This window comes from Atheta coriaria, unplaced genomic scaffold (genome assembly GCF_025399875.1).
Source record: "Atheta coriaria isolate IRGN ID8LTWV9N9 unplaced genomic scaffold, Caltech_Dcor_3.1 hic_scaffold_8_pilon, whole genome shotgun sequence".
NCBI lineage: Eukaryota > Metazoa > Arthropoda > Insecta > Coleoptera > Staphylinidae > Dalotia > Dalotia coriaria.
The window spans coordinates 3400006-3423895 of NW_027045450.1; the positions used below are offsets into that span (position 1 = coordinate 3400006).

At 40.7% G+C, this 23890-nt stretch overlaps 2 protein-coding genes and 1 long non-coding RNA gene across 3 annotated transcripts in view; all 3 read left to right on the top strand.

Moving 5' to 3' along the window:
* Positions 1 to 23890, top strand: part of LOC135797016 (uncharacterized) — a 78361-nt gene that overhangs the window by 53857 nt on the left and 614 nt on the right. The window lies entirely within an intron of this gene.
* Positions 166 to 16594, top strand: PlexB (plexin B). Its single transcript, XM_065309154.1, is given in 9 exon segments — positions 166 to 943; positions 9017 to 10517; positions 10577 to 10677; positions 10742 to 11240; positions 11299 to 11532; positions 11598 to 13519; positions 13578 to 14811; positions 14867 to 15049; positions 15114 to 16594. Coding segments are annotated over 8 exon segments (5739 nt in total). The 5' UTR covers positions 166 to 943; positions 9017 to 9062; the 3' UTR covers positions 15225 to 16594.
* Positions 16898 to 19306, top strand: TfIIA-L (transcription factor IIA L). Its single transcript, XM_065309171.1, has 4 exons — positions 16898 to 17306; positions 17429 to 17594; positions 17683 to 18548; positions 18609 to 19306. The coding sequence occupies exons 1-4, from the start codon at positions 17298 to 17300 to the stop codon at positions 18714 to 18716; spliced, it is 1149 nt and encodes a 382-aa protein (XP_065165243.1). The 5' UTR covers positions 16898 to 17297; the 3' UTR covers positions 18717 to 19306.

The following is a 23890-nucleotide window of genomic DNA, read 5'->3' on the forward strand; positions in this document are numbered from 1 at the left end:
GAAGTGTGAGGATGTTTCTTAATTTGTTAAATCTATTAAGCGCGTTAACAAACCGGTGTTAATTGTTGGCATCGGCGCGGAGCAAATTATCGAGAATTTCGACACCATTACACAGTTTACAGCGAATTCATAAATAAAACTTGTTTATATCAGAGATTACACTTACTTTTTGACAGTTAAATGACAGTATAATTTAACATTAAAATATTTCATATAGCAAAGCCGGTTCTGTGCTGGGCGGTGTGCTTGGAACTTGGAACAAAAACCGGTCGGCAGGTTCGGTCGACGTTCGATGCTCGAAGAGTAGCGCGCATCGCACACGCAGCGAAAAAGCAAGGAATACAAACTGTGCGTGCCTGGGAGGTGGCGCCCTCTGCTGGCATGCGTTGAAACTCACGCACCCTCGGTCGGCACAAGTCGGGCGCCGCACAGTGCGCGAACGGCGACAAGAGGCGACGACGGCGAGGATCGCGTAAACGTCGGGGTTGCAAGCAAATACGCGAGCTGCGATCACAAAATTTCGCCTTCTCAGCGTATCAAAACCGCCGCTGCAGAGACAAACCATCATCGCAATTACATCTTCATTCCTCTGTGTGCTGTGTGGTTGAAGAATCGTGCGCGTTCCGAGAGTGCACCGCGCGGAAAGCTCTAGTGTTCTCTGGCATTCTTCGGATTTCAAAATGGAGTATCCGCCGAGGCGCTGAACCACTACACGGCGCACCGCCGGGCGGCGATCGTGAGGGTGCTGCGTTTCCTTCCGGGATACACAACGTCTAGGAAAACAACTCTGAAACAAAAGTTGTGTGCAAACGTGCCGTTTGTGCGTGATTTTCTTGTGAAGCCGACAAGCGGCGAATTGTTATTGTTCGACCGTGTGCCGTGTGCTCGGATGCTGGCGCAATGATGACCTCGGCGTAGCTGGAATTCTTACGCACATTATCAGGTAATAACTGCAAATTATTATTTTTATTTTATTAATATATATTCATCTGTTGATGAAAAAACAAATGCCGATCAACTCATCAAATTTATCTTATTTCTGTGTTTTTACATCTTTAATGGTTGAGATATCACATGTTAAGCGTGTGAGCGATTGATTGTGTATTGGTGCGCTTTGTTTTAATTCGCTTCCGCGATGGGAGAATCATCGTGGCGGAATTCATATTCACGTTTTCGGGCTGGGACGCGAGTGCAGGCGCGCGGCCTTTGGCCTCTTCTTCGGTTCTTCGGCCGTGCTTTGCGGACGGGGCAAGAGGCGAATCAGTTCACCTCGCCGCGACAGTTTAGCATCTTGTTTTTATTGTTTATTGGCTGTAGAGGATTTATGTTATGTCGAGAGGTTACCGAATCGATTTGGGGGCCACAGTGATGCAAAACAAAAGGAACTGAATTAAATTTTATGCTTACGGTTTTTATTGTTTTGTGTTTTTGTTGTATTTTGGGTTTGGATCAAGGTGAATGTATAATTTGGGGGTTTAATATGGAATTTATGTGTGTGTATGTTAAACTTGTTGAGCATATTCTTAATGTCGGTGTTTGGCGTGTATAAAGTTGTACTTTTTGCACTTGTTTGGGATGCAAGCTTTTAATACTCAAAATAATAACTAAATGTGGCCTTGTAATGAACCACAGTCGAGAAAATAGTCTTTTTGTTTATCTTTTTATACAAAGGAAGCTTTTTGACTTTTTTTCTGGTAATATATTGATTACTTTAGGGAACATTTGGTACCTAATAATGTGCGAGACAAAAAAAAACAACTTTACATACTCTTTGGTTTTTTTGTACAGGTAGGATCTCTGCTGTACCTGTTAGTAAGTAATTTGTTATCAGGAATGTTTAATATCCAATTTATTTATTTACCATATGCATTATTAATTTATTGAATAGTATGCATCATATTATGTTAACTCATGTTATCGGTGTCGACACAGTCATCTGGATTAAACTTTGAGGTTGGTTTAATGACAAACGAGGCCTTTGTTTGGCAGAAACAAACATCAAAATTCAGGTAAATATTAGTTATTTGTAGCGGCGGTAATGCATCAAGGTAGTATCTAATTTAGAAATTATTTTATTCACTAGTAGAAGTGAATATTCGAATATATTATTTAATTCTAAAACAAATTAACCATTTCTACTTTTCAAACCAAATATTTAAAGTACCCAAGCCTCCAACCATTAAAATAAACAATTTTTCGTCTCGAAACAATCATGAAAACTGCAGTAAACATTAAATAAATGAAGATATTTCCTTGTTTTCATTTTGTTTTTAGCAACTACAGTAAAACACATGCAAGTTTTAGTATGTAATACTTTTTCGCCTACGAATTTTCCTACAAATAGAATATTTGAATTACTTTGTTTATTGCATGGCCATTTTAACTTTCTGCTATACGAATTTGAAATGACGAGCATGAAATCTTCGCGAGGAATAAAATTTTAATGAATATGTGCATTTTACGGACGGTCAGTAGTAGACTTAATATTTATTGCAATTCTGGAATTGCAAGTTTCTGTTTCATAAAAAAAATCAAAAGTTTTTTCATACTAAGATAATATTTAATTAAATCTTGTTTTATAATTGCAATCAAACAACATTTAAACAAATCAGATTTATGTTTAGCAATTCGTAGTCTATTAATTAGCTTTCGTAGCACAGCATCGCAAATTAGAAAACTTAAAGTCTTAAATTTTTTTATTGTTTTAATTGTTAATTATTTGTTGTGTAATAGGTAGCCCATAAAGTAAAATAACATTTGCTTTTTGTTTGCTGCTAATTATTAGTTTTTTCCAGGTGAAATTAATAAAACACACATTAGAAATGGTTATTTCATAAATTATCCATCATTATTCTCGTTTCGCTTGAAGTGCTGTTTATTTTGACTTAGAAAAAAATATTACTTAGCCTCCCGAATGATTGCATGCTCTTTAGGTGGCATTATTAACTGTTTGACTGTCGGCTAACAAGCCCGGGTGTCGAAACATACCGCTCACAGGTCGTGCCTCTTGTACGTTCTCACTCACACCACTCACACAAAATTCGACGGAAATTTTCAAGCGTAAAATCACAGCCGAAGAAGAAGAACGCACGAAACGAGCAACGGCGTTTGCCACACATGCGGAGCTAATCCGCGTTGAAACGCATTCAGAAATAAATACTACGTCTGCGATTGGTGTTGCCGCTTAGTGCGTGCACTCACTTCGCTCGTGAGCAGCAGCAACAGCAGTGAAGATAAGCTCGCGCAGGTGGTGCAAACGAGACGAGAACTTGTTTGAGCTCGAGGTTTCCATGACGAAAAGTAACAGGTAGTAAGTAGTCGCTGAGAGAGCACACGAGCCCACCGAATCGACGATGGAAGCGAGCAAGTCATTGCGATTCGGGGAAATTTACAGGTTTCAGGAACGCATGGATTTCGGTACGTGCGAGAAATTCATTTTCCAGCGGTTGTTTCCAAGAGTTTGTTTAAAATTTCATCCGCAACGAAAAAAACAGCCGGTTTTTACGTCCTTTTACGTCATTTTACGTTTTTTTACACTTTTTAAATAATAATTTTGATATTTTATTAATTATTCTCCCATTCTTGACGCAGACGAATCCAAAAAATCATTGATCATTAAAATCCATCCAGCCGTTCTTGAGTTATACGTGGTGTAACTAACACAAAATTATAATACAACAAAAAAAAACTTCTTACTTTGTTGTTGTTTGTATTTGTATTTTATTCTTTTCGAATTGCACACATTTGACATGTGTCATTTTCACGCATCAACCCAGCAGGACGATTCACATTATAAAGGGGTGAAGTATGACTGAACTATTCGGTTGTCTGTTGTCACATGCATTCCCCGTCAAACATTTTTCTACGTTGCGTCGCGTTCGTTATTTTTCTATCTGCATATTTTGTTCGTACGCCAGCGCCATCCGCGCATCCGATTGCGCTCGTTACGCCGATACGCCGTGACGGCATGGTAAAATATAGGGAAATAGCAACAACGAAAAAAAATGCCCAAACGGCGGGCAGGGAGCCAAAGCGACCTGGACCCTGCCAGACAGGCGGCTGCTGATTGAACGATACTCATCACGAATAGCGAAACAAATGACAAGTGAAAAACGACGAATCAACAACGTTGTACTCGTACAACAACAACAAGCGTACAAAAAAAAAAATAACATCCACGGAAATGTAAAATGCGTTGAATTTATTTAGTATATTTTTTATTATTCAGAGGGTTGTATTCGGAATGAGATTATCCTCAGTCATTTTTTAATCAAATAGAAATCAGGACATATTTCACGCGTCGGCTTGGGTTACACCGCTTACGGCGCGGTTGGGGTTTCATTGAATATATCCATATATATACACACACACGGTACGGTTGTCACTTTTTGTTGTCATAATTCACTGCTTTTTCGGCGCGCTCTTCTTTTGTCTGCGTCCGCATGTGTGCATTACGCCACACTTACACCCGCGACACTGAAAAAGTGTCTCTACGGTTTGACACACGCTTGACACCACCCTTCCACCGCCCCTCGTTACGCTCGGTGCGCGCAATCTAATCAATCAATATTAACGCAATTCATTTAACACCATTTATTAAAATGGCGAGTTGTGCGCGGGTGGTGGTTGCACGACATTCATTTTTTCACTTTACAAGATTAATTCATTACGCAAAGTTTCCATCGGCGAGGGATGTGGATGATGGAGAATATTCCCAGTGGAGTTTTGTGGGGATGAAAATGGGCACCATGTGTTTTTAATGTTTTTAAAACCCCGGGAGGGAAAATTTAAACACTCTGTATATCATATATCTTACACGCAACATATTTACCATTCAATCCTTTTCTTATTATTATCATTATGCTACATGTCCAAACTCGCAAATGTTTTTTATTCTTTTGTTTTAATCTCTTTTTGCTTCGATTTGATATTCTGTTATGTCATTTCCTTTGTTTCGATAATCCTGTTAGAGTTGAGCGAGCAGACTGGCGGTGTGGTAGTGGGATTGGAAGCACAGGGATACTCCTGTCGCCGCAAGCGTAATCCTTACTCAGGCTCTGGTTGCACAGCAAAGATCAACTGGAACACACGCTGGGCACACTCGAGGGCAACAGGTAACAGACTGGCGTGCTGCTGCCGTGTACCTGCGGGTGCGTGTCCACGAATTAACGCAATTATTCGCGCTTGTTCTTTGTTTTTGTTTGGCGTTGCTCATTAAATTGGATTAGAACGGACACAACTAACCGGGTAAACCAAAGAAATGGTTTGTACTCGTAAAAAGTGGGATTTACTCTTAATTAGATCAAATGTTAGGTTCATGATATCCTATATTGTCTTATCATCTCTTATGCCCTATGTCCTCTGATATTCTAATTCGAAGTAACTTCTGGGTAGCGCGTCCCTTTTCATCTCTCATCCCTCATCGTAGTTTGGCCCCGGGGCTATTTTCTTTAGATATGTTCCTGCTCCTCAACTTTCCGCATATAGATTCCTCCATCCCTGGATTGGTCTTTTCTCTCACAACACTAGCAACGCCGCATCCCGCACAGTCGAACGCGAACGTAAACACTGCGCGCCCTCAGGTTAGGGATTGCGAGAGACTCTCCCTTCTCCCTTCCTGCCCTTCCGTGCTTTCCGCCCGCGCCTAACTTCCCTGAACCTCTGGACCATCGCCGGCTCGCCTTTGTTTTCTTCGCTTCTTTGGGTGGGTTCAGGTTTTCATAAACTAAACTCAACCAAACTATGCAAACTAAAACACATAATGCATACCCTAACTTCCATTCCACCCTTCTTCAAAAACGCACCCACGCACCCAAACACACTGCTGGCAGGTGTTTATCTTATTATTTTCTATGCAATGAAAACAATTGGAAAGTTGTTTGGTCCTCTCCCGGCGAAATTTAATATTGTTCAGTGTTTTATGGAACATCCTGTATGGTGCGAAGCTATTACAAGCGTAAATTAATTACTTGTTGCTGTTACTTCACTTACCTTTGTGATTTTTTTTTTGTCGACTGAATATTTTTTTGCTTCTGTTTGCTGTGTTTCATTTGTTGGAAAAGTTTTTAATCATTTTCAGTTTGCAACATGACAAATAACACACTTTTTTTTTTAAAATATTGCACATATACATGGTACCAGATCGCTTTTGTTGTGTATTTTTAATTTATGTCGCTTCAGTTTGGACCGGAAATGTGCGCTCGAAATAATTCGGACAGATGGACGCACTCACAGTCGCGCGCGCGGAGTCAGTTAGGGCTTTTAATTAAAAATAAATGCAATCAAAGAGGCGCACTTGCAGTGGTGTGCGCGATGTGCACTCATCGCAACTTCCCATTCGGATCAAACCTCGTTCGTGTTTTATTAATAGATATCTATCCATCTGTTGCTTCTGATGTTGTTGGTGCTTTGTTTTTATTGCCATACAAAACGCGCCTAATGAACGTTTTAGGGTATTTCGTCCATCTGCACGGAACATGAACTATAATGATCTATTTTTAAGGCGATTATTGCGTACGGACCCTTGGGAAATGTGAACATTTCTCTTATATTTTTTGCTAGCTTTAACCCGCGGCTTCGCTCGCGAATATCTAAAATAATGAAGTTGCTTCCGTACGCGTCTGTAGTCACAGAAGAAGTAACAATGAAGTAGAATGGCGGGAAGTTTAAAATGGCTGAAAGTATTGTCTATGAAAGTATAGTGCATAGTCTCCATAGTGTAGTCAATTGGATTTGATGTTGACGTAGCTGTAGCTGTCGGTAATACAGTGTGATGGTACTATAGGTTTGAGCTTCATTGCTGGAGTGCTAGATGGCGTTAAAGTAGTCAAATAGCCAGATGCAGAGGTATTATTGGCTAAACAATTTCTTTATTTTATTAAAAAAATATTTTGTTTATTAAATACAAAGTAGCCTATAACCATTCGGGGACCACTAAGAATGTGTGTACAAATTTTCATGATGATCGGTTAAGTAGTTTTTGCGTGAAAGTGTAACAAACATCAGGACTTTTGCATTTATAATATTAGTAGGGATGTCGAGGATTGAGGTTTGCTCGAGAATGATTGTGAAATTTATAATTGAAAAATGTTCAAAACTTTTAAATAATAATATTTAATCATTTTTTTTAGAAAAAGTTCTAAATTTCATATTAAAGTTAAGGGAAATGGCAATAATGTACTCAAGCGCCATCTACTATCCAAATATGGTACTATTATTATGATAGAATATCTATACCAATTTTTATCTCATATTTAAGACTCTTTAAGTAATAATTTCTCATATTTTAATAGTTATTCTCCTATTTAGACCGCAGACGAATCCAACACGTTATAGAACATCAAAATCCGTCCAACCGTTCTTGAGTTATAAATGTTGCAACTTACAATTTTTAAAATTCAGTTTATAGGTTTAATTGCAGCCTTTGATGTTTATTATTACCTACATAATATTCACAAATGGTCACAGATATGCAGAATATGTTCAGGTTAATCGCCATCTTTAACGGTTGTTCAACCTAATCAAAGGCGGTCGACACACCATAAAACAAGGTGGAATTGTTTTATTTCCTTTGTCTCAGTCAAACGAAAGAACTTTTCATATGCTTTCTAATTATTCATTCTGTTTATTCCTGAGCACACTTGAAATCACTTATTCATATCGATATACTATGCTAGTTAGTCATGCGCATCGTCATATTGCTTCCGTCTCGAACTCTATCGCTCGAATTATTTTAAGTGATGCGTGCATGCGAGGATTTTATCGCCTCTAAGAACACAAGGCGCGTCGTTGTTGTTCGCAATATGTTTCTCCGGATTGATTTGTTTATCGCCCCCATTTCCGTATCAACACGCATCTTTCGCATAAGAGATAAGAGAATGACAGTTACACATAAAAAAAAAGATTATAGTCCAGTCACCGCAATAAGGTTTTAATTTCTTGAGTTGTTTTAAATTAAAAAACTTTCGCCGTGGATACAAATTTGATTAAAACACTTACGAGTGAGTTCTTTTTTTTTTCTCGGAAGGATTGTGAACATCTTCGCAAGGGTTGCGAGTTGTTGAGTAACTCGTGTGAGTTTCGGTGAGTGTAATTCAATTGTTTTGGTTTTAATTTATTTTTCCCGGCGAGAGTAGAAGCACTCGACCAAAACAAGGAACATGTCAGGACTTGTCGACTTTCGGCGTTGGTTTTTTATCCTGCCGAGACAGTGATCCCCACTTTATCACACTCTTGCTTAGATTTCACGCGCGTTTACTCGTTTACACCAGTACAACAGTGCGGTTCAAACACGTTGCATAAATTATAAATTTCGCGAATATAAATATTAATTTAATTTAATTTGTTTAAAGAATAGTGTTTATTTATTTTTATTTCGAATATGACTTAATAATGAGTGCGCACATCGTAGACAACTCACCAAGGTGTCTATTATTAAATTGAAAGTTTTAAGTTGTTATATTTAGCAAGTTTTCCGGCGCACTAAAGCAAATTTTGTTTATTTGTAGAGCGCCTCCAGCAGGTTCGCAATGTTCAAGTGTTCAAGTTTGGCGCATTTAAGTCTCAAGCTTTTTTCGAGTGTCTCTCGAAAGTTGCCAGTTTTCGTCGAGTGAAAATCGAGTAGCTTCCAGCTACAGTTAAAAATTTCTCGTGGATTCAATGAAAAATAAACGCGCAATAAAAAACGCAAAAAAATCAGGAAGCCATTTTGGCTTTAGTTCCAACTCACAAAATTATTATATTTGCGCAGCTAATATGTGTTTTGTTGTGTGGAAAGTGATAAGATTATTTGCATCGCTAAGGCGTGAATTGTTGATGTAATAAACTGCAATTTCCTCTTTTCTGGCATTCGGCAAAAAATATATTTAATCAAAGGCGGTTAAACAAGGCGTAATTGTTGATTATGCAGTTTAATAATAGGAATTATTCATTTCCTAAGAAATTGAATGCACAATACGTAAAATTAGTATAAATATTAATACGCTTACTGACGTGTTTCTCATTTGGAATCTTTCAGTGATGACGGTGATTGTGAACGCCGGTGTCATGCACGCGGCGTCCCGATGCTGGTAAGCTGCCTTCTCTGGCTGGCGGTGGCCGCCGCCGGATGGCACCGCCCCGTCGGCGGCGGCGTGCTCGTCGCGCAATTCCCCTCGCCCGGCCATCCGCCTCCCGACCCGCAACAACTATGGTTCTCGCACTTGGTAGTAGACCCCGCCACGGGCCGGGTTTACGCCGCCGCCACCAATCGCCTCCTGCAGCTCACCGCCAACCTCACGCTGGAGCAGCGCCTCATCACCGGTCCCAAGAACGACAGCCTCTCGTGTCATGCGACAGGATGCGTGGATGCCGAGATACCCACCACGCTCATGGACAACTTCAACAAGATCCTGCTTGTGGAACCAGAATCACGCGTTCTCATCGCTTGCGGGTCGATCAGTCAAGGTGCATGTTATAAATACAAACTGAATAACGTGGCTGCTAAAGGCGAGTTCATACCGAAGAGTATAGCTGCGAATGACCCAATGGCATCCACATATGCATACATAGGTCCCAGACGGTACAACCAATGGGCAAGGTCGGATATTATGTACGTGGGGACAACCTTCACCAATAATGGGGAATATCGTCATGATGTGCCGGCTATCTCCAGCAGGGATTTGGATACCCTGGATTTTGCAGAGTATTCTTTCAGTAAACAGTCCCTGGTGAATATTGACGTCAAGTACAGGGACCACTTTTTGGTCCAGTATGTTTACGGGTTCAACGCGACGGACTACGCGTACTTTGTCATCGTCCAGAAACAAAGTCACCTCCCTGGTCAGGAAGAGCAGGGTTACGTCTCGCGATTAGCACGTACTTGTATCAACGACGCTAATTACGACAGCTACACCGAGGTTACACTTCAGTGCCAAGATGGCGATCGGCAGAAATACAATCTAGTACAGGATGCGAAACTTGCCACCGCTGGCACTGAACTAGCAGCTTCCCTAGGCATCCAACCGGGGTCTTTGGTACTGGTTGCAGTTTTCAGACCTTCTAAGGGTATCACCAATGAACCACAGACAAACTCCGCGTTGTGTTTGTACCCACTGCGCGAAATAGAAGCCAAATTCAACGAGAATATCCATATGTGTTTCAATGGCAGTGTCAAGTATCGTAACATGGGGTATGTTTCGGGACCCATTCAAGATGGCAAATGTCCATCAGCAGGTAATGCTGGTAACGTGCCGAACTTTTGCGAGGCGGGCTTGAAGATTTCGGGGGTCACTCCGATTGTCACGAATGCAGCGTTGGTCTTCAATGGCACTTCGTTATCGGCTGTTGCGACTGCTTCGACTGGTAGACATGTTCTGGCGTTTTTGGGGACTTCGGATGGGAGGATAAAGAAAGTGTTGTTGTCGGCGCCTTCGCCCGCCGAGTATGAAGAGGTGATTGTTGATGACGGTAATGCAATCCTGCCAGACACTACGTTATCACCCAACGGGGATTATTTATACGTTCTAAGTACATCGAAGGTATGAATTTTGTAAGTTTTTTGTTAGAATTTTTATTTATTTGGTTTATATTGTTGCAGATCTCAAAGATTAACGTAGAACATTGTAGCAGCTATACGAATTGTTCCTCATGTCTAGAATCTAAGGATCCGTACTGCGGTTGGTGTTCATTAGAGAAAAGGTAGTTATATTTACATATTTAACCTCAATTCATGACTTTTAATTACTAATAATCGTGTGATTAGGTGTACGGTTAGGAGTGCTTGCCAGAAAGCATCGCATAGTTCCCCGCGTTGGTTATCCCTGGGCACGGGCCAGCAATGCATTGACTTCGAACAAGTGCTACCAGATCGTATCCCGTCGAATCAGATGACTTCAGTGCGGTTGACAATACGCACCCTGCCTGAATTACCCTACGGCGCAAAATACAAGTGTGTTTTTGGTAATGCGGAACCCATCGACGCAGTGTTAGCCAACGAAGGTCTCTCCTGTTCCACGCCTGACATTGCCAGCCGGCCACCTATTCCCCCTAAACAGGACCATATTTTGGTACCGCTGAGTGTCCGCTCGTCCGAAACGAACAAAGATTTTGTTTCTCGTAATTTTGCTTACTATGACTGTTCTAAACACACAAAATGTTTGGACTGTGTGCAGTCACAATGGGCATGCAACTGGTGCGTGTACGAGAATAAATGCACTCATAATACCTCAGCGTGTCAACGGACTGTCATCAGCGGAGATAATGTAAGCAGATCACATAACCTCATCTATATAACCTTATTTTATTTATTTTTATTAATAGAATCATCAAAAGTTGCCAAATCATGGCGCAGCATACTGTCCACGCTTCAAAAGCAAAGGCATGTTCCTGCTGCCAAACAACGTGCCCAAAGAGATGATCTTTGAAGTCGAGAATCTGCCACATCCTCAAGCCGGCCATACAGGTTTCCAGTGCATAACTAACATCGAAGGTGCTAAGATGTTAGTGCCCGCGCGAGTTGACTCGAATCGATTCATTGTCTGCGAGAAGCGCATTGTAAGTTTCCACACTAACCTTAACCTCATTTCACAACTTCTAAATCTTATTTGTTTCATCGCTAGTATTCCTATGAAGCCAACACCGGCGAGTACGAAGCAAGTGTGAAAGTGGTCTGGAACCGCAATCATCACATTGACTCCATGAACGTTGTTCTGTACAAGTGCGATATTCTGGGTTCACATCGTGAGCACGCGGATTGTTCGCTCTGCGTTACACGCAACTCGAAATATCAATGCACATGGTGTGGGACTTCATGCACATACAGTGAAAGCTGTATGGAAACACCGCATGTTGAATGCCCCAAGCCTCGGATTGATATGATCAAACCCCTGAGTGGACCTATCGAGGGTGGGACATTGGTCACCATAGAAGGTAGTAATTTAGGCCTGAAACGTGATGATGTTGCGGGAAAGATTCGCATCGGGAATGTCCCCTGCGAGTTGATCAATTATGCTGTATCTGTGAGGATTCAATGCATTACTGGTCCTTCTCCACTGGAAACAACTGCGCCAATTATTGTCGGCAACGAGGCTGGTTTCACCGAATCATCCGTAGAGTTTAGTTATAAAGATATACGCCTACAGAGTCTATTTCCTACAATTGGTCCCCAATCAGGTGGTACTCAGTTAGCCATTACTGGTCAATATCTTAACATAGGGTCTGAAATCACCGCGTATCTTGACGATTACATCTGTGAAGTTAACCTCACTCAAGCGTCTAGTACCCGATTGACTTGTATAACCTCCAAAGCTGCGCGTCCCACTCACGTTGCCAAGGTAACGCTGAGTATAGATGGCGCTAACAGGACATTGGAGGGTAATCCATTTAATTACACCCAGGATCCAACGATTATGGAAATTAAACCGTTGACAAGTTTTGCTTCCGGCGGCCGGATGATTTACGTGCATGGTAGTAATCTTGATAGTATACAAAAACCTGAGATGGAAGTCTACGCCACCAATGATCCTATTCCGGTGAACAAAACTATTTGTAAGGTTTTGAATGTTAATTTAATGGAGTGTCCCAGTCCGGCAGTGAATCAACTCTTTTACGCGTCAAATATGCATACGGGGAGAACAAAACGGTCCCTTCATAAACATTCCACGACACCTGAACAGCAACTGCTTTTACGCATTGCTTTCGTGATGGATACGGTGATGTCCGTGAGAAATCTCGAGAAACACTTTACTAATCTGCGCTCGCAGTTGCTGTTTGTAGAAGATCCGAAATTCCTGCGCTTCTAAAACGAAGTTAAGTTGTATAAGGGTGATACTCTTGTGATTGAAGGAGAGAATCTCAACATGGCGTCGGATGAAACCGATGTTATTGTTACGATTGGTCCAAGGCAGTGTAACGTCACTAGTTTAGCCATGACACAACTTGTATGTTCACCACCTGAGCAACAACCAATGGCAACTGATGAAAACGCCATTCGGACTGATGCTTCACTCCCATTGGTTGTAGTCAGAGTAGGCCGGAGTTTACGATTTCCCATAGGGTATCTTCGATATGACGTCCTCAAACCATTTTCACTCCCACCGGAAGCCATCTTCATGATTCTAGCCGGCGTGGCGCTGTTCGTAATATTCTTCATCGCCATTTTGATAGTATATAGAAGGAAAAGCACGCAAGCAGAGCGCGAGTACAAACGCATCCAGATTCAGATGGATACGCTGGAAAGTAATGTCCGGTTTGAGTGTAAGCAGGCGTTCGCTGAACTGCAGACCGATATGACTGATCTCACCGCTGATCTTGAGAATTCAGGTATTCCCACATTGGATCACACTAGTTATATCATGAAGGTATTCTTTCCTGGTGTAAGCGCGCATCCAATTCTCAACTCGCCCAAAGCCCGGTTGAATGGTCCGAGGACGAACTACGATGCAGCCATGTTGCACTTCGAGCAGTTGATCAACAACAAACACTTTTTACTGAGATTCATCGAGACATTGGAATCGCAGAAGACTTTTAATATTAGGGACAAGTAAGTTGTGATTAAATCTTACAAGATTATAGTTTTATAATATTATTAATATTTTCAGAGTGAATGTTGCATCACTGCTAATGGTGGTACTCATGGACAAGATGGAGTACGCTACGGACATCCTCAAGTGCTTACTAATCCGCTTGATGGAGAAATCAGTCAGTAGTAAACATCCACAACTGATGCTGCGTCGAACAGAGAGCGTTGTGGAGAAAATGCTCACCAACTGGATGGCGCTCTGCATGTACTCCTATCTGAAAGAATACGCAGGTTCTTCTCTGTTCCTGTTGTTCAAGGCCATCAAACATCAAATCGAAAAGGGTTTAGTTGATGCCATCACGCATGATGCTCGGTATTCCCTTTCCGAGGAACGTCTGCTACGTGAACAGATAGAACACGGCGGTGTTACGCTGCACATCGTTCAGGATGACCTCGACGAGAAGATTCAGTGTAAAGTGTTGGATTGCGACACCATTTCACAGGTCAAATCGAAGATTCTTGACGCGTTGTATAAAAACACGCCATTCTCGCTGCGCCCTTCAATTTACGAAGTTGATCTCGAATGGCGGCACGGCCGCGGTGGTCATCTCACACTCCAGGACGAAGATGTCACAACGAAAACCCTGAACGGTTGGAAGAAGCTAAACACGCTGGCGCATTACGGCGTCAAGGAATCCGCAGTGATGTCGCTTATCTCCAGACAGAACGATAGCTTCAATAATTGTAAGCAGCCGTGCCATAACTGTGTGTCCGGGATATACTACAACAATGCGCAAATGCCCATCATACCCACCAACGGAGACGTTGAAATCGGAATGAATCCGCGTATCTATCATCTTGTGAAACCCGTGAATGATGAGAATCACTACTCGACGAAGTGTTCGACCACGGAGCGAACGCACAAGGCTATTCCGGAGATCTTCCTCACGAGGTTGTTAGCGACCAAGGGTACCGTACAAAAGTTTGTCGATGACTTCTTCAACACGATTCTCACAGCCAACGAGGCGTTGCCACCGGCGGTGAAATGGTTGTTTGACCTGCTGGACGAAGCGGCCTTGCAGCATGGTATTCAGGATATGCAGGAGGTGGTGCACGCGTGGAAATCCAACAGTCTTCCGTTGCGGTTCTGGCTGAACTTCATCAAGAATCCGGATTTTATCTTCGACATTAACAAAACGGCGACGTTGGATTCTTGTCTGTCGGTGATCGCTCAGACGTTCATGGATTCCTGCTCCACTACGGAGCATCGCTTGGGAAAGGATTCACCATCGAATAAACTACTTTTCGCAAAGGTAATGGTAATTAATATTATAAACTTTTAATTTTTTAATGTGTGAATTATTTTAGGATATTCCACGGTATCGCGAAATGGTGAGTCAGTTCTACCGTAGTATCTCTGACCAGCATACCATCACAGACCAGGAGATGTCTTCGGCAATGCAGTTGTTATCAACGCAGCACGCCGAGGAGTTTGATACTGTAGCAGCTCTGAAAGAGCTTTATATCTATGTCGCAAAGTATAGAGATCAGGTGTGTTGTTTGATGTTGATGGTGGCCATTTTGTATTAATTGTTTTGTTTTTTTATTTGGTTAGATTTACGAATCACTTGAATGTGATCTAGCGTGCAATCGACAGCACCTCGCGCATCGACTGGAGATCGTGGCGTGCACTTTGGGCGGTGCCGACGATGGCACCGGGTGCTGACCGTAGACTCTGCCCCGCTACACTGCCGCCGCCCCCCGCAACCACTTCAACTTCGACTTCAATTATAACGAGTTTTAAGCGTGCTCCACTGTGATATTAGCGCAAACGATCAAAGGTGACTGACTGTGCGTCGTTTACGGACACGTTACTTAAGCCCGCCCCCTGACACAACCGAAAGAAATGAAGCTAAAACATAAACCCCAATGCAAAACTTTGACATTGTCTCATCGAAATATCGCGTCGTACGATCGTCTACCAACAGACTACTTAAATAAAAATGAGAGAAAATGTCCAGAATGACAGTTCCTGCCGCCATTTTGCACACCAAATTCGTCAATTGCCATTTTTGCCTCGCCATATTGTACATTAAACAATTGACGATCGAGCGACGTGGATACACTTAAGAAATGGCGTTGGGCCGACATATTTGACATTCGATGGCATAGTTTTTATTGTTTAGTGTGATTCGACTTTCAATTGGCAATGGCGTTCGAGCAGCTTTAATAATATTAGTTCGAAATAAATTGGGAAACGTCTCAAATGCATCGAATACGGCCTAGAATCAACCGAGGGTGATCCGAATTTAATTTATTTCTTAGCTTGTAAGCGAACGACTGTTATGTTAACCTCCTCTCGACTGTTTTCTATTTTTTATACTTTTATATATGATTTCCCCACGCCCCCGCGCATTGCCAATCGAAATAATGCCGCCCCCATTCTGATATCGTTTCTATTTTTGCATACGACACCCTGTATGCAGGCAAATATTTATCATGTGAGTGTAACTGAGGTACGCCTACTGCGCGTGCGCAGCACGTGTGTTTCGTCGACGTCCAGTGCGTATGTTCGTTTTACTAATTGATTTTGTAAAGGTAATTAACTCAAGCGCTAGGTACCACGCGTATTAATGACATTTTGACTATTTTTTGTACATAACTGAATATTGAATTGTGCATATAACTATATTGTATTAGGAGATGTCTCATTGTAAGTGAAGCGAGGAAACGAGAAACAAAATGGCGCAAACGAACAAATCGGCCACATGAAACAAAAACACACCCAACACAACCAATGAGAAGTAACACTATTATATAGGGTGCAGCGTCAAGATGCTGCAGCTGCCGACTCGTAATGTAAACAATTTTAAGAAACTTCGATATTTTATTAGAGATTGTGTTTAGCGGATAAGGTTTCTAACCGTACGATTTAACTTAACGAAAAACAAACAAAAATACTTGGAAATCTTAAGAGATTGTACATATACACTTTCATTTTCTCCGGGTTTTCTCGCTCCACACACGCCCCGGGGTGGGAAAACACAACGATGTATCGGTTTTTACATTATTACAAGAATACAATTTTAAAGTATACGAGTTTTGACAGTTTAATCAACCAGTTTCGTTTCGAACATTTTCTCTATTAATTTGTTGGTGGATGCGCCATTAGTCTTCACTAGATGTATTTTGGGTTGCCTATCATTTCAGCGGTTATTTAATCTTAATATGATATTATCACTATGCACAATACTGCTTATTAATCAGTTTAATATTCGTTCATATTTATTTATTTCTTTACGCAGAACGGTTAGTTAGAAACATGAGTCGTTTGTTTATTTTTTCTGTCAGCGAATATAAATATACTCCCACCGTTGTATTATGTTTCGCCCGTTTGCTACAAGATGGCCGCCAGATGAACCGTGCGCAGCTCGGCGCAGTTAAGGTTATCCACCATTGTTGGTCGGCTGGCCGCCTTGCTAACGTTTCCGTGCCTCTCGTTGTTGCTGCGTGTGATTATCAAAGCCACGGACTGCCTTACGAAACTTGTAACAAACGAACCTCGTCACTTGCGATGCTCGCGTAGTGCTGCACGCCGTCGCATTCCCGTTTTCTAAGTTGTGTGCGTTTAGTGAAGTAGGTAGGCCTGTGCCTTGCGTCGTGGAAAGCTACGCCGAGCGGTGCGCCCCGCCGCAAATGCGTTACGTCCGTTGCGAAACTCACGGCCATCGCTGGCGCCTAACATAATAATCGCGAGCGCAACCACCGTCGGGTAGCTGCTGCCGCCTTCGTCGCCGAAATGGCTGTGGTGAGTGCTCGCAAACAATCAAAACTTTTGTTTTTTTCTCCCCCCATCTTGCGGTTGCAAATGATCAATCAACAACTTTTGTTTCGTATTATTGATGTCACTTGTTTATTCTGCGCTTGCAGCTGAAAGTGTACAAGGACGTCATTGAGGATGTGCTCTCTGCCGCACGGGAGATGTTCCTCGAAGACGGCGTTGATGAGCAAGTACTCCAGGAGCTGAAACAGTCGTGGGAAGCCAAGTTAATTGCCAGCAAAGCTGTTGATAACAAATCTGATGTTGAGAAACAAAGTATGTAATTTTATTTACATTTAAATAGTTAATAATGCAATTATGACTTAGTAAATCTAATATATCGGTTAAATTGTTTATTTTCTAGTTACGAAAAAAAGTAACCACTCGCAGAGTAATACCTCAGCGGCAAATGCGAACTCTGAAGTGGCAAATGGCAATGGCGTCTCCAAAAATGCAACGCAAACACAATCACAAGCTCAGCAGATGATGAAGCAAGTTGTGGGTCAGGTTGCGCCCAACAATCACGTGCAAACTCCGCAGCAGATAAACGCTGCCGCCGCAGCCGCAGCGGCTGCAGCACAGCAGCAACAAGCCGCGCAGCATCAAGTCGTTGAGACGAAGATGGTGCCCATTCAAATCACGCTGCCCCCACCGCCCGGTTCCAATGTACCACCACGCACGCTCACGATTCAAGTACCGGCACCGGCGCTCAACGATAACCTGCTGCACAAAGTCCTCACCGGGCAGGTGATCACAACCACGATGAATCTGCCTCCGTCAATTGCCTCTTCCGTGCTGCAGCAGCATGTCAACGCAGCGTTCAGTCAATTGGCACCGGGCATGATGAGCGGCATTGTCACACAGGCGCCGCCGGCGCAAACGAAGACTGTGATACAGAATGACGGCGCTGCCGACGATAACTGCGAGTTTGAGATTAAAGTGCTGAAGGGAGCGAAGGCAGCTAAAGCGAAGCTGAAGAAGGCGAAGCGGATACGGATAGAGTTCGTCCAGCAGTGTGATGGACCTCAGGATACTTCCGACGACGATGACGATGCGTCCGATGATGACGAGATCTCCGACAACGATGATGATGACAACGAGGTGGATGAACAGGAGATGGACGATGGTGGACCTGAAGAGGAGCCGCTCAACTCCGAGGATGATGTCACCGACGAGGATCCCACCGATTTGTTTGATACCGACAACGTTGTAGTATGCCAGTATGATAAGGTAAAAAATATTCACTTATGGCATTATCATTTGTATAATTAAATTTTATTTCATTTTTAGATAACTAGAAGTCGTAACAAATGGAAATTCCATCTGAAAGATGGCATTATGAACCTGAAGGGAGAAGACTACGTGTTCCAGAAGGCAAACGGCGACGCCGAGTGGTAGAGACGCGAAAACAAAACACTAAACTTATTGCCAAATACGCAGGGGGAACGACAATGATAATGAGAAAAGTTGAGTGTGCGCGATGACCCGACTGTATCCATATGTATATCGTAGTCTTAAGTCTCCTTTAAGTTATCCGAGAATCTAGGCGACTAAGTGACTCAAGGAAGGCGCGTGCTGGCCACTTTTTCATACTACGCATCGTTTATTATTAATTTATTCTCTGACTGCGTTCGTTTTTCGTTTCGTTTATTAATCTTATTTGCGTACCATGTATATCTGCATTAATCTATTTTATCCGTTGATTTGATTCTATTTTTTAATTTCGATTTGGATTATATTGGCCGGATGTGCACATCCTCTTATGTTTTCATTTTGGACGGCGACAGGCAGCGGCGCTATGCTGATAAGTGAACGGCGACGTGAAGAAGGCGCACGAATTGCAGGGCGTTCACAAAGCGTACTTGTAAATGCAAAATAAAAACCGACTCCTAGGTGTAACGGAATAGACGAGAAACAAGATTTGTATACAATTGTAACTAATTAATGTTTTTCTTTGAAAAACGAAAGATTATTATTCTTGAATGATATGCTACCTTCTTTTTTGTGTAGAGGGAGGAACCCCGAACGTAGATATATAGTATTTTTCTAATACGGCAGTTCCACGGCTCTGCAAGAGATTTACCATTGGTACCAACCAAAAATGACATTGATTTCATATTGAACTCCAATATGGCGGCGAGAAATTTAAAGTAAGTTAATTGTTTGACAAGTTTCAGGTCTGGTTACAGCACAATTGAAAACTTCTGAAGGCAGTTGTTCTTAAACCTGAAGAATCTGGACAAGAAGAACCACAGGTCCTTGATCTTTGGAGGATTATCAAGAGAATATTTTACTTAGAACATCCCAATTTGTTTTATCCTGTTGTTTTTCTATTTAATATGGATCAGAATTTGTTTTTTGTGATTTGAGCATTCCATTTTTAACAAAACATGTCCATTTTATTTGATAATGGAAAATGGGTGTTGGTATAGGGTTCTAATCTATTTTTATATGCGTCGGTGTCCATTTTTTTTTTATTGGGAATGCTAGTTAAGTGAAGATAAAAACATTAATTTTGTTTATATTATTCTGCACTTGATTGAACTTTACTCTTGTTCCCTTTATACTACATTCTGTTGCATTCATAGATGGCACTAAGATACACTAAAAATCATTAAATCGAGTTATACGAGAATAGTTTTGTATACAATGCTGTTATCTGCGATTCGGTGTAAACAACGTTTTTATCGCATGTGTCCCGCGCGCTGTCTTCTAGTGCTGCATCAACTTGCTGTATGCAGTGAAGTTTAGTTTAGTTTAGATCACAGGTAATGTGCCTATTGCAAAGTCGCGTACAAGGTCGCGGGCCATCGACGCGCTGTTTTTGCGCACCTCTTACTTTCTTATTATATACTGTCCCGTCGTTGTTTACGCAGTTTCGGCATGCACTATCGGTGGATTGCAGCCAGTTTCGTGCCGGTCGCTGGTTAATTCAGTTGTGTTTTGAGAGACTTATATCGTTTATTCGTGTTATACACGAAGATCAATCGACTATTTATTTGTACTTTGCGACTATAGTAATTTGCTTAATGTTCGGACATGCCGGTTTTTGATCGCGTTTGTTATGTATATGACAAGTCTCGTGATAGTGGATTTGATAACATTCTTCACTCGGCGTTGTGTTTGATGTCGGTTAATAAATTATATATCGCCATGTTGTTCCTCATCAAGAAAGATCCGTCAGGCTCGTGTAAGTATTTTGTAACTAAATAGCACATATTGTTTATTTTGTGTTGATTGTGTTGATTAATTTATGTTTTCGTTTAGTTACAGCATTCCTTCGGCCTGGCAGTCCGATAAGCAGCTGTACACTGGTAAGTTTATAATTCAATTATATTTGCTGTTTATAAACAAGTTTTCTATTTATCACGTACTCGTACTACCTACCTGCATTGAAATTTATTGCGAGAAAATTCCGTAACGCGAGTTATAATGATAGTTGTGTGTATACGCATATACGCAATAGTACTCGTTGCGCTAGGAATTGTACTTTCTTAATATTATAACACGCGAACGCGGTCTTAAACTGAGCTCGGAATAATTTTCCCAGATGCGGAATTTAATTCTTTATTTCCTAATATTGAAATTTATTGCGAGAAAATTCCGTAACGCGTGTTATAATGAAAGTTGTGTGTATTCGCACTGGTACACGTTGCGCCCAGAATTGTAGTTTTTTTGATATAACACGCGATCGCGCCATCATAATAAGCCTGGAATAATTTTCCTAGATGCAGGAATTAATTCTGTATCTCCGTGCTTTTAACTGTTTTTCATACTCACACATACCCACACGCATGCACGTAATGAAGAGCAGACCGTTATTGCGTATGTGTGTAAACGAATCAACTTAGCACTACCTGATATGTTTATTGTTTATTGTACGCAAAAATTAAATGAATCATTTATTAAATACTGGTTTGTTTCGTATATGACTTTCGTTGATTTCGATTTCATTGCAATATCAACCTTGTTGCATATTTGATAAATGTGTTTTGAAGTTGATAAATATTTTCAAATGTTAGATGTCGCTACGATGTACGGTTTTGCATTAAATATTGCTTGTTGGTAGTAGTGAGTGCACACCGTGTTCGTGTGGATCACGCGATTTCGCGCAAGAGATAAGTTTGTTTACCTGCAGGTATCGAATCTTTATTTCGTGGAATCAAAACACACCGTTGCTGTTTATTATATTAGCATCGTAAATTTAAGCAAATATTATTCAATTCTTTCATGAATATAACTAACAATTTTATATTAATCCTAAAACATTTTTATTATCAGCAGGTGATTTCGGACTAATGTGTTACCTGCTAAACGAGAAACGATGCATGTTCAAATTAAAAATCACTTATTTGATTTAAAATCTGGCAATCTCTTAGCATAAGAAATCAGAATTACGCAAATCAAATTTTAATTTTTTATTACCTTTGCTAATTGAAACTACTGTATCATTTATAGATGGCAATAGCATGGACTAAACATTGTAAAATAAACTTGTATTGTTTATTTCTATATGTATCAGCAAGCGTGAACCTTCGACACAAGAATTGTGTTTGTGTGAACACAATATACACTTTCTTATCGCATTGCCATGTGTCGTCGTTGCTAGCACCCTATGCCGCATGTTGCTGCAGCTTAGTTTTGTTTTGATCCCAGGTAAAGTGCCAAATGCAATTCGCGCACATGGTTGCGTGCCATCGACGCGCCGGCCTTGCGCACCTCTCGCTTTCTTATCATAAACTGCCTCGTCGTGGCTTATGCAGTTTGCGCCCAGTTTCGTGCCGGTCTCTGGTTGATTCAGACGTATTTTGTGCGACTCGTATCGTTTATCCGGACTTCTACTTTTCAATTCGTATTACAATCGATCATCAATCGACAATTTAATTTTAACTTGACTTTAGTAACTTTAGTACAGTTATTTATTATTTGCGCGTAAGTGTATCGCGGCCATGTTGATTTATTCATCATTTAGATGACCCATCGTGCTGTTCTTAGTGTTTTTCTTTTGTAACTAAACAGCACAGATTGTTTGTTTTTCTCCGATGTGTGCATACAATATTACTTATATTTTCTTTTTTTATATTAACAGTATTTGCCGTGCTTTGGAGTTTGATGAGTTCTGCCTTAGTAAGTTTATAATTCAATTATATATTTCGTTTTATTTAGAGAATTTTTCAATCTTTCATAATCCGCAATTCATTGGTTGCTATGGCTTTGAGTTTAAGAGATTTTTTTCTTAAGAATTAAAATTTCATCTCTCAGATTTCCCTTTTAACTATCCTATCTGATAGAGAATAGTCCGTAGATTAAGACGCTGCGATCGGAGCTTAATTATCTCTTTTAGTTTACGAGATATTCGCGATTGATTAAAATGAGCAAAAATTGATAAATGTCCATTTTTAGCACTTTTAGTCGCGTTTTTCGACTTTTTACTGTAGGAAATATAATTATTTTATATTTTTATCTGATAGACAATTTTCCAATCTTTCATAATCAACAATTCGTTGGTAGCTATCTCTTTTAGTTTAAGAGATATTAATTTTTGAAAATCGTCGAAAAAAAGTATCAAGCACCCCCCCTTGGCGATTTTTTTCTTAAGATTTAAAATTTCTTTTTTCAAATTTCCCTTTTAACTATCTCATCTGATAGAGATTGGTCCGTAGATTAAGACGCTGCGATCAGATCTTATTTATCTCTTTTAGTTTACGAGATATTCGCGATTGAATAAAATGGGCAAAAATTGCAAAATGTCACTTTTTAGCACTTTTAATCGCGTTTTTCGACCTTGTACTGTAGGAAATATAATTATTTTATATTTTTATCTGATAGACAATTTTCCAATCTTTCATAATCAACAATTCGCTGGTAGCTATCTCTTTTAGTTTAAGAGATAGTAATTTTTCAAAATCGTCGAAAAAAAGTATCAAGCACCCCCCCTTGGCGATTTTTTTCTTAAGATTTAAAATTTCTTTTTTCAAATTTCCCTTTTAACTATCTCATCTGATAGAGATTGGTCCGTAGATTAAGACGCTGCGATCAGATCTTATTTATCTCTTTTAGTTTACGAGATATTCGCGATTGAATAAAATGGGCAAAAATTGCAAAATGTCACTTTTAGCACTTTTTCTAACATGGGAACGCGGTGCTGGAATAAGTTTGGAATAATTTTCCCAGATGCGGAATTTAATTCTGAATCGCACTGTATTGAAATTTATAGCGTGAAAATTCCGTATTGCGATTTATATTGAAAGTTGTGTGAATACGCACTGGTACGCGTTGTGCTTGGAATTGTAGTTTTACTGATATATCTTGCGATTGCGGTGTCACAATAAGTTTGGAATTATTTTCCCAGATGCGGAATTTAATTTTGTATCTCCCTGTATTAAAATTTATTGCGAGATTTATATACTAATACTTATAATATTATATACTAATACTTATATATTATTTTTATACATAGTTGTGCAAGCTGTTTTAACTTATGTTTTTTACAGTATTCGCTGTATCATGGAGTGCGATGAGTTCTGCATTAACATTTACATAAACGTTAACGTTACCCTTCTACGGTGCCT